Source organism: Epinephelus fuscoguttatus, linkage group LG22 (genome assembly GCF_011397635.1).
Source record: "Epinephelus fuscoguttatus linkage group LG22, E.fuscoguttatus.final_Chr_v1".
NCBI lineage: Eukaryota > Metazoa > Chordata > Actinopteri > Perciformes > Serranidae > Epinephelus > Epinephelus fuscoguttatus.
Genome location: NC_064773.1, coordinates 9,251,164 through 9,268,101, shown reverse-complemented (window position 1 = coordinate 9,268,101; position 16,938 = coordinate 9,251,164). Strand labels below are relative to the sequence as shown.

The following is a 16,938-nucleotide window of genomic DNA, read 5'->3' as shown; positions in this document are numbered from 1 at the left end:
CAGCTTTAAAGTGGGCATAATCTTTGACCGAATACGGACAAACGGAGTGTAACGAGATGACAGTTCTGTCTGATATTAGGCAAGTGTTCCCTCAGAGTCAGTAATATTTTCTGTAACTTTTTAGATTTTATAGTTTGATGCACAAACACCACAGCTTTGAAAGAGATTCCCTTCAAACGCACTCAGTCATAGTTTATTTTCCCTAGTGGCCACTATAAGGCATTTCAATGTCTACAGGAGAGGTGCTCAACAAGGATCATTCACTCGCCTCTTTTAATTGCAAAGGGGATTCATTTCTCTAAAAAGGTCTCCTTATTCATGCAGATTATTATTAAGTGTTCATCTGAAAAGAACTGAGTCAACAAAACTCATGACAACATTAAGCGTCCCGCGGAGAGTGCCTCAACAATAAGAGTTGAAACACTAGATCAAGTCGCTGGTAGCGATACTTAATAATACTGTATTACTTCAGATTTATGTTTGTGTAAACACATCCATCAACAGAGATCATCATCTTCACAAACAGTCGCTGTCAAAATGTCAGATTGGTCCATTAATTCTTCTGCTGCCCTGTTAGAAACTCTGAGTGCAGATGGCATCATTCTTCACTGTGTGATTGCAAAAAGAAAAAGCAAGCCAAGTTCTTCCCCCTGTGAAAGATTCATTCTGAGCTTACAAACACAAAGGGACCTCAGGCACCTCTGGCTTTCAGTGTTTCAGATACTTTTTCAGGGTGAATGGTGCACATTAGTGCTCTTCAATATGCACTTGTCAACCTTAGACTAGTGCTAAATCCAAGCAAAACAAAGTTCATGCTTTTTTTCTAGAGCAAGAAATTCTGACAGTCCTCCTCAGTCCACACTGGGTGGTATCAATACTGAGAGCCGCAGAGTATAAATATCTAGGTATCTGGCTTGATCAATCATTTAAACATCACACTGAAAATCTCATCACCAAACTGCAGCAAAAACTTCTGTGCAGAAACAAATCCTGTTTCCTTCTGAATTCTAGGAACAGTATAGTCGAGGCTGTCTTTCTATCAGTCTTAGATTATGGTGGTACAGTATCATCTGCAGATATGCTGCTGCTTCTCTTTAACCCCCAGACTAAGTTGATCATTCTTCCCCCTGAGTCTTTATTAGAGATCCCTCTGATAGTCACCACTGCATAAGTTGGTTGGTCGTGATAATCACTTGTATCTCCTTATCCATTAATCCCTCTTTAGACATTCAGCACTACACATAACATCTACGCTGGACTGGACCACAGCTAGTGTTGGGTACTGTTTACAGTTCCAGTTCCTGGAATTCGGCACAGGTACTCAAGTTTTTCGGTAATCACAAAACATTTTGTACAAGCTGCAGGGGATATGTAGTAGACTAAGACACAACTGACCCTTAGCTAAGTCCCACCCCTGAACGCAGACTGGCCAATCATAATGTAGCATCGGGCTGGCTCAGCCCAGGGTCCGACAACAACACAGCTGTGCTCCATTGACTCTAATGCAGTCATTTCAGATTTCCTTCATTTTCAGGCTGGTTTTGTGGATTTGGAGCTAAATGTTGTGCCTGGGACACGTCGTGTATTAATGATACTCGTTACCTGGAGAGGTTGGAAAAAGATATACGTTTCTTCCCTGTTCAAAAACCAAAATCAAACCCTGAAAAGTGTAGGGTTAGCTAGCTAGCTACTGAAGATATAGCCTACTGAATGTATACACATGCTGCTTTTGCTTTGTAATGATTCTAACAGTGAAACAAAGACTGACCCTGCTGTACAGGAAGTGAAGTGAAGGGAAGCAGGGAAACTTTGCTGATATTCAACCAGCTGTGTGTCATCGCAGTGTGTGCAGATGAACAGTGTTTGGCTTCTGCCCGTCTGCCGGCGAAGCTCCAATGGCAGTGGTCTGGAAGCTGGCGGCACAGGAAGGGGAAGTCAAACCCCGTTTATCTGCACACACTGCGATGCCACACAGCTGGTTCAATATCAGCAAAGTTTCCCTTTATATTCATTGTCTTGTGTGGTGATCAGCAGTGATGTGGTGGTTCACTTTTACACTGTGATCTGTAGCCTATAGTTCGGCTTTAGCTTCTAACTATCTTTGTCTTTTTAACCTGTTGTTGCTGCTGAGTCAGTTTGACATCCTGGATATATCCTTCAAACACAGACTGTAGACCCCTCTGTCTGCTTCTCTCTGGAATCACTTCCCTTTTCCAAAAATGTTATAATACTTTTTCAGGGAGTGCAGTTAGTTACAGTGTGGGCTCCAGGCCAGCTCTGACAACTTGACAAACTATCACAAAGGGACAAGGCTTAGCAAAGGGTGAATTCTGCTCCTTTAACTCTTTTCTAATCACACGTAGAGCTAATCTTCTGTTTGTCTGTCTGCAGTGATACTTGGCTATTACTCAAATAATATGGAAAAGAAAATAGAGCACATGCTGAAACTTGATTTGAATCACTAGGAAGTCGATAGAGTGGTTGCGGAGCTCTCTGTTGACAGCCTCAGGGCCCCGTGGCTTTGGGGTGTTTCACAATACTTATGCCTCTTGTCTAAATCTGCTGCTCTCACCCAAATGTGCTCTCAGGTACTGAAATTTGGCACCAATGAATTTAACGTGAATCGGTACTCGGTAGTGGCACCATAATTTGGTCGGTACCCTTTTAAGTATCGAATTCAGTACCTTTCCCTAAACAGGAACCTACCAAGCTTTACTACTACTGCTCTACTGCGCTACTAACTATGCTTCAAGTCTAACAGGTTTATTCTGAACTTGGAAAATGTGCCTAAAGATTTTGTGCACCACCTGTAATAATTTCCAACACATTCTCAAGATCAACACTCCCTCTACCCTGAGATAATTCAAGATCATGACCTCAAAACACTTCACCTCAGTATGCTATTGTTCTTACTGAGTATTTTCCTGTTATGATTTTACTGTATCTCAACATCCTTGCAAATGAAGGAAACCTCAAGGCTAAGACAGAAGCTTTGCATTGGCACATGAAAATAGGAATTAGGAAATGAATAGCTTCAGCCACGTCATTTCTCTGCTTCATATAAGCACATAAAAAGAACAAAGGGTGATCAGATCAGCCTGCCCTTGGGTTTTAATAAGTGGTCAAGGTTCTGAGACTGACATTGAATTAATAAAGATCATGTAGCCCTGTTGCCATGGCTCAAGAAAAGATAAACCTCAACCACAGGGTGAATAACAAGATCTTCTAACCTTGGCATGATCGATGCGGACAGAGAGCTCTTTTGAAGCAAAGCCACCAAAGATAAGGCTGTGCGGTGCACCGATCCGTGCACAGGCCAACATGGTGAACATGGCCTGCGGCACCATGGGCATGTAGATGACTACCAGATCTCCTTTCCGTACCCCGTTCTTCACCAGGACTCCTGCTAACCTGGAAACCTGAAACAAGACATAGAACACAGAACATTCACACTGCACTCCTTCAAATATCCGCATTAATCTACTTTAGATAAGTGCTCATGACTAAGTATACCCAGCATAAACAAATGATGGTAAAACTGACACACTTTCTTGAGCATGGTTTTGGGTTATTAATGTGAAAAGAACTGTGGATTTAAGTCCTTTATAGATTGCCTTCAGCTGGAAATAATCTGACAAATGAAAGACCTCAATATGTTGTTGTAAATTCAATCAAATTAAATTAAATGTATTTTTGCTCTGGGGGCAAAGCACATTCTGATTATAGTGCATGCAACTGAGTCTTTATTGAACTGAAGCATCTGCCCAAATGCCACCAAATTAATAATTTCCTTTTAATTGTGTTATTGTGTTTTGCTGTGTTTCATGCTAATGTTGGCTCAATCCAGCAGCAGAAAAGCTCAGGCAACAGTCTCAGTCGAAGGATGAAAAATGTATCTATTGTCATGGCAACACTGACAAACTCCACTGCTCTGAAATCCAACCAAAGGTTACTTGCATGCCTCTCAATCCATTTTTTACCACACATCCTGGCAGTCCAGATCAGGCTTTAACAAAGTGACTCCTCCAACTCCTCATGCTGCTGCTCACTTCTGTGACTCCTGCCTCTAATAAAACCTTTTACCTGGTCCTGAAGTTCCCTGAAAGTGATGATTTGTTTAGTTCCAGTCACTGGGCTGTCATAGATGATGGCAGGCTGCTCTCCACGGCCGCTCTCTACGTGTCGGTCCACAGCATTGTAGCAGACGTTCAGCTTCCCTCCGACAAACCTGACAGAGACAAAAAGAATCAACCAACAAGCAACACCACTGTTCAACGATCATATATAAACCACACATATTTTTGCACATGTGCATTAGGGCTGGGCGATATGGCTTTAAAAATATTCTTGAAATATTTTAGGCTATTTCAGAGACACAATATATCTCTCAATATTTTGAAATCTCTTCTACACTATTGTAGACTACTAAAACACATAATTATTAACTACAGTTACAATAAAGTTAAACAAAGTAGCTACTGTCATAATACAGTTAAATAAAGTACTGTTATAATAAAGTGAAATAAAGTATTGTTGAAAAAAATCAAAGCAGAACCACTGGTGCTTTCATTCTGAAGCATCTGGCTTGTCTTGGACTGGAGGTGTTCATGTTTTTGCCGTGAATGTGAAGCTTCCGGTTAACAGTTAGCAGTTTGCAGAAAGTTAAACTGTTGTCACTGTGCCATTAAATGTGATGATATTATTCACGGTAAGCGACAAACTAACAACTTTCCAGTCTGTGTAAAAATAATATCTGAAAGTTGCAGTGGTGCTCCATGGTCACAAAATGCGACTAAACAGTCACGGTCTGGAGCCCTGCAGTTACAAAAACACACACTGTCTGCTCACACTGTTAAACTCATTGAGTCAAACTCTTACTGTGGTGCCATTAAACATGATAATTTATTCACGGTAAGCTACAAACAAACTAACAACTCATCAGTCCATGTATCAGTAATATCTGAAAGCTGCAGTGGTGCTCCATGGTCACAAAAGGCAGCTAAACAGTAGTGGTCTGGAGCCCTGCAGGTACAAAAACACACCATCATCTCATCTGCTCATACTATCCTTCAGCTTAATGAGTTAAACTGTAAGTGTGGCACCATTAAAAATGATAATCTACTTACTGAAAGCTACAAACAAACTAACACCTCTCCAGGTCCATGTACTAGTAATATTTGAAGGTCACAGTGGTGCTCCATGGTTGCAAAATGAGACAAAATATTCAGCATCTGGAGCCCTGCAGGTACCAAAACACACACCATTGTCTGCTCATAGTGTCATTACATTCGTTAAGTTAAACTGTTACCGCAGTTCCATTAAACATGATGATTTATTCACTGTAAGCTAAAAACAAATTGACACCTCTCCGGTCCATGAATTAATAATATCTGAAAGTTGCAGTGGTGCTCCATGGTCGCAAAAGACAGCTAAACAGTAGTGGTCTGGAGCCCTGCAGGTACAAAAACACACACCTTCATCTGCTCACACTATCATTACACTCCTTAAGTTTAAGTGTTACCACAGTGCCATTAAACGTGGTGATTTATTCACTGTAAACAACAAACAAACTTAAACCTCTCCAGTCAATGTATCTAATCAATATCCAAAAGTCCCAGTGGTGCTCCACGGTCGCAAAATGCCACTAAATAATAGTGGTCTGGAGCCCTGCAGATGAGACACACGTTACACCTGCTCACATACTATTGCTTAAGAGAAAGTGATCTAAATGGGTGGGGGAGTGTGTGACGTGTACGTTTGTGAGTCTTATTGTGTGTGTGTCTGTAGCAAGAGAACCAAAGTGAGCTCATGGCGGTGATTTAAAAAGAGACGACTGGACAATTTATACTTGATATTCACAATTTAGTCTTTTAAAACATCCCATCAGGAACAAGCCACAATACATCGAGTATATTCAATATATCACCAACTCCTAATGTCCATACATACTTTAGGTTTCTATATCATCAACATCATATGCCACCGTCTCTATCTCCACATCTCTAAAAGCATGCTTTCCTTAAGAGTACATTTTTGGCTGACAGGGTTCTTTCTTTTCACTTAATATTGAAACACAACTTGATGAAACCACTTGAAACTAAAACATATGCAGCTGCCTGTGCCAGCAGTACACAAATCAATGCACTTGATAAAGCGACAGTTTCAATCCATTCTGGTGCTGTGCATATGGATAAAGAGCAGTGAGCAGGTTGAGCAGATGGTGTTTTGGAAGCCAGAGAGAGACACACTGGCTGTGTCCTTCATTTTAACATGACAGAAATGTTGCTACATTCAGGCAGCTCTGGCTCTTTTTCTACCAGGCTACATGATATAACTGACAACCCCACCGTCCAAACAAACAAACAAACAAACAAACAAAAATATTTTCAATTCATTCCATTCCCAGTGCAGGTGTACGTCGGTTGTCAGGCATTTTAATGGTTTGCTTGCAGCTATAAAGAGAGCTTTTATCCATCTAGAAAACATCTTAATTTGCTTGTACAACAAATATGAAGATTTTTTTTTTTTTTTTAAATTTGGTGTAATTTAAGAAACTTTCAAGACTCACTTTGCGCCTCTCTTACAAGACCTCTCTACTGTTAGCAGGCCTGAGCTGACAAACTAGCATTAGCTGATAAGCTAACATTAGCTGTTAGACTAGCTTTAGCTAGCCTCGATGAGAAACACAAGAAGGGTTGGGACTCGATTTGAAGAGGTGGTGGACATCACAGTGTGACTGCTGTGTTCACACCTGCCCAAATGAACCGCACTTAGGGGGCAAATGAACTTGTATTCGATTGTGTGACCCTGTAAGTAAATGGTGCACAATTGCCCCAAGTGGTTACATTGCAGTCTGTTTTTGCAGCTCTACCCTGCAGCGGTCTCACCCAATACTAGACCAATTTCAAAAGATATTGCACTCATTACTCACTTAGACACAAAAACGTGACAAAGTAGGGTCCAGGTTGAAAATACTGAAGTTACCCTTTAAAGATGCAGAACTGACGATGTTGTCCTGTAAGACTCACCTGTCACTTTTTAAATTATTACTTCATATTTTTCATGTTTTTCTTTCACACAACACAACAAATGAAAAATGCCACTTCTTTTTGTTTGACTACGTATAGGTTTTTGTTAAATTGTAGTTTAGTAACCAGAAGTGACATTTCTCACGTCTATTTAATGTATCTTTGCTCAGGGGGCAGAATATTATTGATCTGTAAATATACAACCTGCATCTTGAGGTGAAGTGAGGTGTGTATTTTTGCAGGATAACAGATTTACTATAATTTCTATCTAAGAGCCTGTGTAAATCAAACAAGGCTCCACATAAGCTTCTTTAACTCCGCATTTTGTCGTCAAAAGACATTTTGGTGATTATGTAACAGTCATGCCTCATGACGGAGGAGTCTATAGAGCTTACTGACATTGTGTTCAGTGATTTTACGATGAAAATGTTAATACTTCAGGGTGATAATTTGACTTCTGAAAATGTTTCATGTTTTTACTGTGTTTTTTGGACGCAAACACACGTGTCATTTTGAAGTGTTGAACTGAAACTGTTCCTTGCCGTGTTGCTCGCTTGCAACATTGAAACCTACCAGTTTGGAAACACTGGATCCTCAACGTGCAAAGTTTTAGTCCACGGCTCAAACCAGTTAATATCCAGTCCCACCTCACCCCAGAAAGTCTCGGGGTTGTCCCTGGCCGAGGCGAAGGCTCGGCTGTACGCGGTGTCGGATGCATACTTTCTGCAGCACTGCAGGGCGAAATACTTGTTCAGGTCTGCAGATGCATGCGACCCTGCAGCTCTCACACCACGTTGTTGTTGTTGAGCTGCAGCTGAGACAGTCCACAGTTTCCTCCCGAGGCTCCTCTCGCGCTGAACTGACGCGCACTGATTCAGCCGCAGTAGGTGTTTGATTTGGAAATGCATCGCAGCTGGAGTTGTTTCTGAATGGGGAAACTTCCCACGTTTCTTCGGTGTTTTCCTGCAGGTGAGGAACCCTTCTACGGCTCGACTCTGAGCGACGTCATCTGAGGCCACGTCAGGGGAGAGAAGGCTCCTGCAGAGATCTTCGCAATGCACTCAAGGAATGCGAACTCTGAACTGGATGTGGTCTCTTGCAGGAGGAGCTCTGAGCCACAAAACTGTTACACAACACATAAACTGGTATTACTGCAAACCGCATTATAAACCGCACAAAGTATTTCTGCACAAATATGTAAAGGATGCTTTTAACAAAAGAAATAGGATGAATTGAGGTCATGTGGGACACTTTTTTGTTTATGCCTCTGCAGATCTACATAAAAACTCACCCTATAAATCATCTTAAGTCTTTTTATGTTGGAATAAAATGAGAAAACACAATTTTTTGAAGCTTTGTGCCTCCAAACACACCATGACTGCCCCTCTGTCACTCAGGCAGCGTGTTCAGGTTGTGTGGGACAGCTTGTTTGATAGATAAGGTGAGACACCGCACTCACCATGTGCTTGCAATGCACAGACCTCCGGTAAAGGTAGACCACGCCCACTTTGATAATGTCAGACCAATCCAACCCAAGGTGACATGGCAAGAATGCTTTCCCATGCCACCCCTACACCCTCTACCAACACATTTCCACTCTGTTTTCTACTTTCACACGTATCTCCCATATTGGGTGCTGTCCCAAACCAACTGGTGAGGGGTGGAAATATTATATTATGTTATAAAAACCCTCCAAACAGCGAGCCTGCACCGATGCCAACATATCGACCATGTGCACGCTCTGTACAATTAAATTCCACGCGACTACCCTGAGGTTTGTAAACTGTTCAAACGAAGACATACATTTAATATTGTCATGCAGACGTTAACATCTGAAACGCTACATTGTATTTAGGATCAAATCTACACCTCTCTAGCCTCTGTAAAACTGTAGTCGTGGTTTTTTTATGGTAAAGTGTAAGAGACCGAGTAAAGTCCGCTTGAGGCATGGGTTGAATGGTTTGATTGTGAGTTTGGACAGCCCTTAGCACTCCCAAACTTCCCAGGAACACACCCGCAAAGTCCACTAATCTGCAAGTGCGGTGAAGTCCGGACATTTGGCCCAAATGTCTGAAATGGTGTCCAAATCCACAATTCATCCAGTCCACAAGCGGACTTTCTGCAGACTTCCAGAGAGTCCGCTTGGGGTGCAGACCTCAGCAGACTTCACTGATTTAATAACCCACAGTTTACTGCAATATGGGCGTGACATGGTAGTAGGGTTTTTTTTTCAATAGCCGACTAAAAATATAAAACATATGTCTATAAAGCAGTTACCGTAGCCTATTAAAACAATACTTGAAATTGTGCAGGCCAGAAATAATATTCTACAACATCATGATACAGAAATACACAGTAATATAGGCTATGGAAGGGAACCAAAATGCATTGTATTTCTGCACCCTTGCGCAGGGTATTGCCAACTATAAGGGCTAAAGTGTCTGCAGTCCATATGTTATACACTAATACAGTCTATTGTTACACAGAACTTTATTTTGTTCACTCACATGTGGGTTTTATATCTTGTTATCTCCAGGGACAGATGAGCAGAATGAATCTGACGGCAGTTATAATGATTGTAACTGTCACTCCAACGTTTCCATTGGCAACGAGTAAAACAGTCTCGAGGGCTGTCTTATCAGCGGCTTGCAGTCTCTGCCCCAACAGACTGTATGTAATGACGGTGAACACGTCACAGCGCGTTCGACTGGAGGCCACAAGTGCTCAGTCTACAAGTCTAGACTCCGGACTCGTGGACATTGCGGGCACTTTCTCAGGAAGTCCAAAGCTACAGTTCATCCAGTGCACAAGGGGTCTAAAGCAGACTTTCTGCAGACTTCCAGAGTCCACCTGGGGTGCAGACTTCAGCAGACCTCTCTGATTTAATACCCATTGCAATATGAACGTGACGTTGTGAGTTTTTGAACTGCCGAAAAAGACAAACCATATGAATGTGTAAAATAATTATTGATAGTTAGGTCTATTAAAATGTTCCTTGAATTGCATAGGCCAGAAATAATATTCAACCACATCATGATACAGAGATATGTTTAAGTCTTGGCTGTAGAGGGACTGAAATACATTTTATTATTCATCAGGCTGTGCAGCGAAATAGGCTAAAAAACTGGCCGAAATAAAAAAAAAACAAAAGAAGGTTTCTAATGTCAGTAATGCCCAGTTTATTGAGTTATAGTCCTGTCCTTAGTTACAAACATTTCTGTTTTTGAACACCTGTATCCTGTATGTTATATAGAGATGTTAATACATTTTTGTTCTGTCACAGAAAACTCTGTACGGTACATGGGATTTATATCTTGTTATCTGCAGAGACAGATGAGTAGGCACTGTTCATCAGCTCATATGACATATATATAAATATGGCAGCAGCAATTGCTGAATGTTTCCACGGCAACAAGTAAAACCGGAGGCCTGTCCATCAGGCGCTTGCAGTCTCTGCCCTCGCAGACTTTATGCGATGACGGTAAATACGTCACACTACAAGTAATCTCTCAAGACAGATTCTGCAGTTTACATTGTAGAATCTGTCGGCAGCCCTGTGTGAAAGACGACTTGGGGGGGACATGCTGTGCTTTAGCCAATCACAATGGAGGGGGCACGGCCGAGACGTGCAGGTGTCCCCAGGAAATGTGTACCTACTGAAACAGCAACCTCGCGTCTGTGGCAACCGCTCCACCCAAAACGCCGTCTCGTCAACATGGGAAAAAACATGTTTTTTCCAGCGGATGTCTGAGTTACAACATGATTGAGCTAACTGGAGTAGTTTCATGTCGTATCCGACAACGGGAGGCTTTTAACAGATGATATCCTGATGTTAGCTTTGCTAACTGTCCCTGTCAGCTGCAGCCACTGATGCTTTCTAGACATCGTGATTTCCCACAACTGAATAAATACCACACATAGCAACACAAAACTGCTTTGCTAGCTCAATCATGTTGTAGCTAAGATATCCGCTGGAAAATATATTTTATTCACGGACCGTTTATTGAGTTATTACCTTATTTTGATACAGTCTGTTGTTATTACAGACACCGCTAACAGCTAACGTTAACAGCTAACGGTTAGCCCAGCTAATCTACGATAACCATGTTATTAATTACAAAACATGCACACAGAAATAGTAACGTTTGTTTGATCATTGTGTTTATAGACTTAACAAACATCAGATTAGTCTACATGGTGATATAGTGACGTGAAAAATGTGATATATAGCTAAACTCTGCTGGTTTTCTACCCTAAGTATTCGTAAACAACACGGCGATTCCCTGGGGGCACCGCCGGAAGTTAAGGGCGTGAGCGATCACCGAGGCCCCTGCACTTCTGTTAGTCGAAAAACTCCGGGCTGTGCCTCCAGAGGTAAAGGAAGGAATTTTTTTTTTGGATTTCCAGATTGCACTACGAGCAACTGAAGTTTGCAGGGCTCAGTCTGCAAGTCCAGAGGGTAGACATTCCAGGAGAGGTGCAGCCGTTGTGTGGTGGCAACAATTAAAAGTTCCCATATTCTGCTCATATTCAGGTTTGTATTTTATCTTTAATGTTCAAAAACACATTAACTGGGTCCTTTTAAGGATGTGGCCTTTGCAGTTGATGTCGGCAGTCTATGTCCTTTGAAGACCGCATCAGCCAAACCGTATGGTTTCCGAAATGAGACGGTTTGGTCTGCGGAGGGTTTCCTGGTTGCATCACCAGTTGTTCTCGCCCCGTCCCTTTGGCATCTTTGCTTCCTAACAACAAGCTGCACTTGACAAAAGAAGGAGCAAACTAGTAAGTTAGTTAGCCCTAAATCATGGACCCAGAGATTGTTATATATATATACTTGAGGAGTCACTGCCGGAGACACCACCGTTTGATATATTTCAGGCTGATCGTTGGACCGTTTTCAGGAAAGCTTTTTAGATTAAGATTGTTTAAGCTGTGTGCTTTTAGCTAATCATAATGTTAACTGTTAGTTAACTTACGTCACCGGCACACAATGCATCTTGGGATAGGCGGGGCCATGAAGGATTTATGCGTTGCATCCTCCAAATTCTGGGATAGATGGCCTGATTTCTCGGCCGCGTTTGAAATGGGACAGCCTGGGTCGCTCCGATGTGACGCAATCGGTCTTCCAAATGCAGCCTTTAAAGGCTGCAGCCCCCGAATTGAGACACAGCTATTGGTTCTCATACTGTCTGCCTTTATATACCTGTAATCATCCTTGGTCTGGAACGTTCCGTTTTTTATCTTTATAGGCCATTGGCAACAGCTTGGGTCCATGTTTACTTCCTGTCAGCTGATGTCATCCACATACACTGCAAAACATTCCAACAAGAAACACAAAAGAACCAAATTAGATTGTTGAGGTTTCAAACAGTCTGCATAGTAGACTTGTGACATCACAAATTCACAGAAATCTTGACGGCTCATTTACAGGCACAGTTTCTGATTATGAGCTGTGTGTGTTTCTCTGTGTTTTGATACTTTCACAGTATTTATATGGCACTAATACCTGCTTTACCTTTAAAAAGACATGGGTATCTGACTTTGACAATATGGGACCTTTAAATTTAATAACAGTGTTTATCTGATGTCCCACATCCCCTGAACTCACCGTAATGTTTGCATGTATTATTTTGGGATTCTGCTTACAACCTGATATCAGCATCATAGTTTTGAGCTCCACACAGTTTCCAAAACATTTCTCAGGAGTAGCAGTTCAGTCTTTTATCATGAAAACAAGAAGAAATAATTGATATTTATTTGTGAACGCTTGCAGCTCATTATCATGGCAAATCTTTGTTTACTAGCAGCAGCATTAAATTCTCATGGTCCTCAGGGTGGCATCAATAACAACCCTCTTGTTAAGAATGCAAATACCTCTGATTAAACTGATCAGGGAACTCTTCCAGGGGCTTGTTGGAGGATATTTATGAACATGGCTGAGTTTATTGTATGGAATCAAATTCTATAAAAATCTCTCGTTTAGCTGAGTCACTCGTTCTGGTGTCATCACAGCGGCAGCTTGTGCAATCCTGTCACGCCACACGGCAGCAGCAGCAGCAGCAGCAGCAGCTCTGTCTGCTCTCAGATGGTGCTGTGTACATCTCTTTCGTCACTGCCATCATCCAAGCTGCGGGTAAATACCCATAATCCAGCTGACCCCCTGGACGTGACCCCTGCACACTGGTGCCCCTGGTTGAGTAACTCATCCATGTGATATTTCAGGGTCATCTGTTTCTATTTATATGTGCGGAGCAGTGTTTTCCATTAGACAGTCCTGGAAGCAGCATGCACTTTTCCAGGAAACGCAGTGCACTGCCTCGCAGCTACTGGGCTCATAACATTTCTCACTGAATGTGTAAATGTAAAAGAACTCAGACAAACACCTTGTTAGTTTAGCTTAGCAGTGGTTCCCAGGGAAAATAAACAGAGAAGTGAATATATCATTTATAAACACAAATGTTATGTTATCATCTACATTTTACATATTCTGAATTATTGATGAAGGCTTTTTTTGTACCCATCACATTCCAGTGTTATCCTGTGGATTGTTTTGGATCTGATGAGCCTGTGCCATGGGTGGATTATAAGATAATGGGCCCCTGGGCACAAACATGCAGAGGCCCCCCACCACCTCTGCTACATAAGAGCAAAAGGCACAGACTTCGCATGCCTTTGTAGTCATGTTGTCTTTATGGTGTAATTGTGTGTCTTTTTTGGTCGTTTCCTGTCTCCTTGTAGTTGTTTTGTGTCTGTGTGTAGTTGTTTTGTGTCTTTGTGGTCATTTTGTGACTTTTTCTAGCTGTTATGCGTCTGTTTGAAAGCAAATTTGGCTTTTTTGCTCATTTTGTAACTCTTTGAGGTAATTTTGTGTCTTTCTGTAGTCATTTTGTGTCTCTTAAAGGTAATTTTGTGTCTTTTTGTAGTCACTTTGTGTCTCATTGTCATTGTTATTGTCTCCTTGCTGTCACTTTGTGTCTCATTGTCATTGTTTTGTGTCTCTTTGTGGTTGTTTTGTGTCTCCTTGTTGTCCCTTTGTGTCTCTTTGGTTGTTTTATGTCTCCTTGTTGTCATTTTGTGTCTTTTTGAGGTCAATTCATGACTCTTTGTGGTTGTTTTGTGTCTCATTTTCATTGTTTTGTGTCTCCTTGTCGGCACTTTGTGTCTCCTTGTCATTGTTTTGTGTCTCTTTGTGGTTGTTTTGTGTCTCATAGTCATTGTTTTGATTCTCCTTGTTGTCACTTTGTGTCTCATTGTCATTGTTTCGTGTCTCCTTGTTGTCACTTTGTGTCTCATTGTCATTGTTTTGTGTCTTCTTGTTGTCACTTTGTGTTTCATTGTCATTGTTTTGTGTGTGTTTGTGGTTGTTTTAGGTTTGCTTGTAGTCTTTTTGAGGCCACTTCATGTCTCTTTGTTGTTGTTTTGTGTCTCCCTGAGGGCTTTTTTTTTGTATCTTTGTGTTTGCTTTGTGTCTTTTGGGAGTAATTTTGTGAGGGTTTTTTGGTCATTTTCTGTCTCAGTGTGGTTGTTTTGTGTCTGTATGTGGTGATTTTGTGACTATTTGTAGTCATTTTGTGTCTCCTAACGATAGTTTTTTGTCTTTTTGTAGTCGTTTTATGTCTCTTTGTAGATGCTTTGTTTCTTTTTACAGTAGTTTTGTGTATGTTTGTAGTCAATTTGTGACTCTTTGAGCTCACTTCGTATTTCATTGTGTTTGTTTTGTGTCTCCTCCTAGTTGTTTGTGTCTCTTTGAGGGCATTTTCTGTATCTTTGTGTGTGTTTTGTGTATTTTTGGGGTAATTTCATGTTTGTCTGTAGTTGTTTTGTGTCTTTGTAGTTGTTTTGCATCTTTTTGTAGTTGTTTTGTGTCCGTTTGTGGCTGTTTGTGTCTCTTTTGCAGTCATTTTGTATCTCTTTGAGGCCACTTCATATCTCATTGTGGTTGTTTTGTGTCTCTGTAGTCGTTTTGTGCTTCTTTGAGGTGATTTTGTGTCTATTTGTAATCATTTTGTGTCTCTGTAGTAATTTTGTTGTTGTCGTTTTGAGTGTCTTTGTAGTTGTTTTGTTTCTTTTTGTAGTCTTTTTGTGTCTGTGATCATTTTGTGTTACTTTGTGATTATTTTGTGTCTCTTTTGAACTTTTGTCTGTCTTTGCAGTCTTTTTGTGTCACCTGTATTCAGTTTGAGGCTTGCTGGTCAGTATGTGTTAATTTAAGTGACATTTTGCAGGTAAAGGCTAGGGGGGAACCCTGACACTCTGGATCCCTGGAGCTATGCCTGATAGACCCGTTCAATAATCCATCCATGACCTGCGCTTGTTTTTAAATCTCATCACATTTCAGCAGAGCATATAAAATACAATCTATATTCATGTAGGATATAACTACAATCAAACTTTGATGAGGAAAGATGCCTCACTTCTCCTCTCATGCTGTAATTTGTCCGGCCAAAACATCTCACTAAATCACTCCTCCCCCAGACTCTGCTATAACTTTTTTTAATAACAGTGCAGATGCTGTTGGCAGAATACATATCATTCTTTCTTTCTCTGGCACCGGATGTGCTTGGAGAGAACACTAACTAATAGCTGCTTGCAATCAGACCCAAACCAGAGTCCAAGATGGCTCATTACGGCCCCTCCATCTTGCCCTCTTCTGTGATTTGATGTAATGAGTGCGAATCTTTTGAAGCAGAAATCAGTCGGCTGCCCTTCAGAAACAGTTAGAGGCAAATTACCAGAGTTTATCTACAAATGATTAATCTCCAAGCACCATGTTTTTTTTTTACCCGTAGAGCGTCTGAATATGGATTTATAATAGAATTAGTCTGAAGATAATGATTGCCGTTTTGCATTTTGAATGGGTTTTGGATGCGGCAGTTGGCGTAGAGGCTTGTGAATGATTTCAGTCAACATTATTCATAGTTTAGAATAACTGATACATCATTACGGATTATTACAGCTGAGTGATTCTGCCTAATATTGACCATGCAAAATACTAGGGACACTTTGTTGTTGATTATTCTCGTATGTAATGCCAGTCAAAGCAGGAGATGAAGACAAGAAGGGTTTTTAAGCGTTTAGCTCAGTATAGATGTCTTAATATTTTTTTTACCGTCACTCTATGAGCAGCTAAAATGCCAAATAAACAGAGAGCAGCAATGAATGTCCTCATTTCATGCTGTGCAATAATGTGTCTCAGGGGACAATATGCTCCTCATAGCATTTCAAATGAAATGAGATGAAATCACTTACGACAAAGGGAACTACTTTGTAATGTCATTACTTTAATGTCATGTATTATTTCCATATGACAAAGTGACTGTGCGCTGTTTCCCTGAAGGGGGCGTCAGTCGCCTAATGGTCAGAGGAAAGCTGTGTTAAAGGTTAATCCCATGGCAAATGCACGGTATGGAAATCAGTGTTGCGAGCTCTCAGCTCTGTGGCGCCCATGAGTGAGACATTTAATCCCAAAGTTGCTTCGGTTACGAATAAAAGTCAGCTACGAGTTGACAGCTTTGACAAGTGAAACAACATCATCATGGAGACACTTCCCTCAGTTGTTCCTGTAAAGAAAACTGTATATCTGTTTTTTTGACGTGCCTTGAAAGAAAATAAATACTATTTTTAAGATGTCTATCAGCTGACTGTATCTCCCTCATGTTTACATGATGATCTACTTTCATTATTTGTCAGCAGCTGCGAGATGGAGCCTGGTAATAAACAGCAGAGCAGCTGTGGGAAAGCAGCCTGTCACATCATGCAGCACGCCTTCATACTCAAACTATTACATACAGTAAAGACATTATTTCTGAGATTATATCAGGTCACCAGGAAAATTTCTTATGGTTTTTCCCAGTGTTACTTGCCATACAGATCACAGTAAATGTAACAGATGGATTAGAGAAGGGGTGTC

General features: G+C 41.1%; 1 protein-coding gene across 1 annotated transcript in view; it reads right to left on the bottom strand.

The window, feature by feature from the left end:
• The window catches only part of acss3 (acyl-CoA synthetase short chain family member 3), an 88,007-nt gene extending 79,883 nt beyond the window's left edge, over positions 1-8,124 (bottom strand). Inside the window, exons 1-3 of the mRNA XM_049566833.1 lie at positions 7,602-8,124; positions 4,084-4,228; positions 3,231-3,419 (exon numbers count right to left, since the gene is read on the bottom strand). Coding sequence (XP_049422790.1) covers positions 3,231-3,419; positions 4,084-4,228; positions 7,602-7,936 — 669 coding nt within the window. The 5' untranslated portion in view covers positions 7,937-8,124. The remainder of the gene's footprint in view (positions 1-3,230; positions 3,420-4,083; positions 4,229-7,601) is intronic.
• Between the last annotated feature and the right edge of the window lie 8,814 nt (positions 8,125-16,938).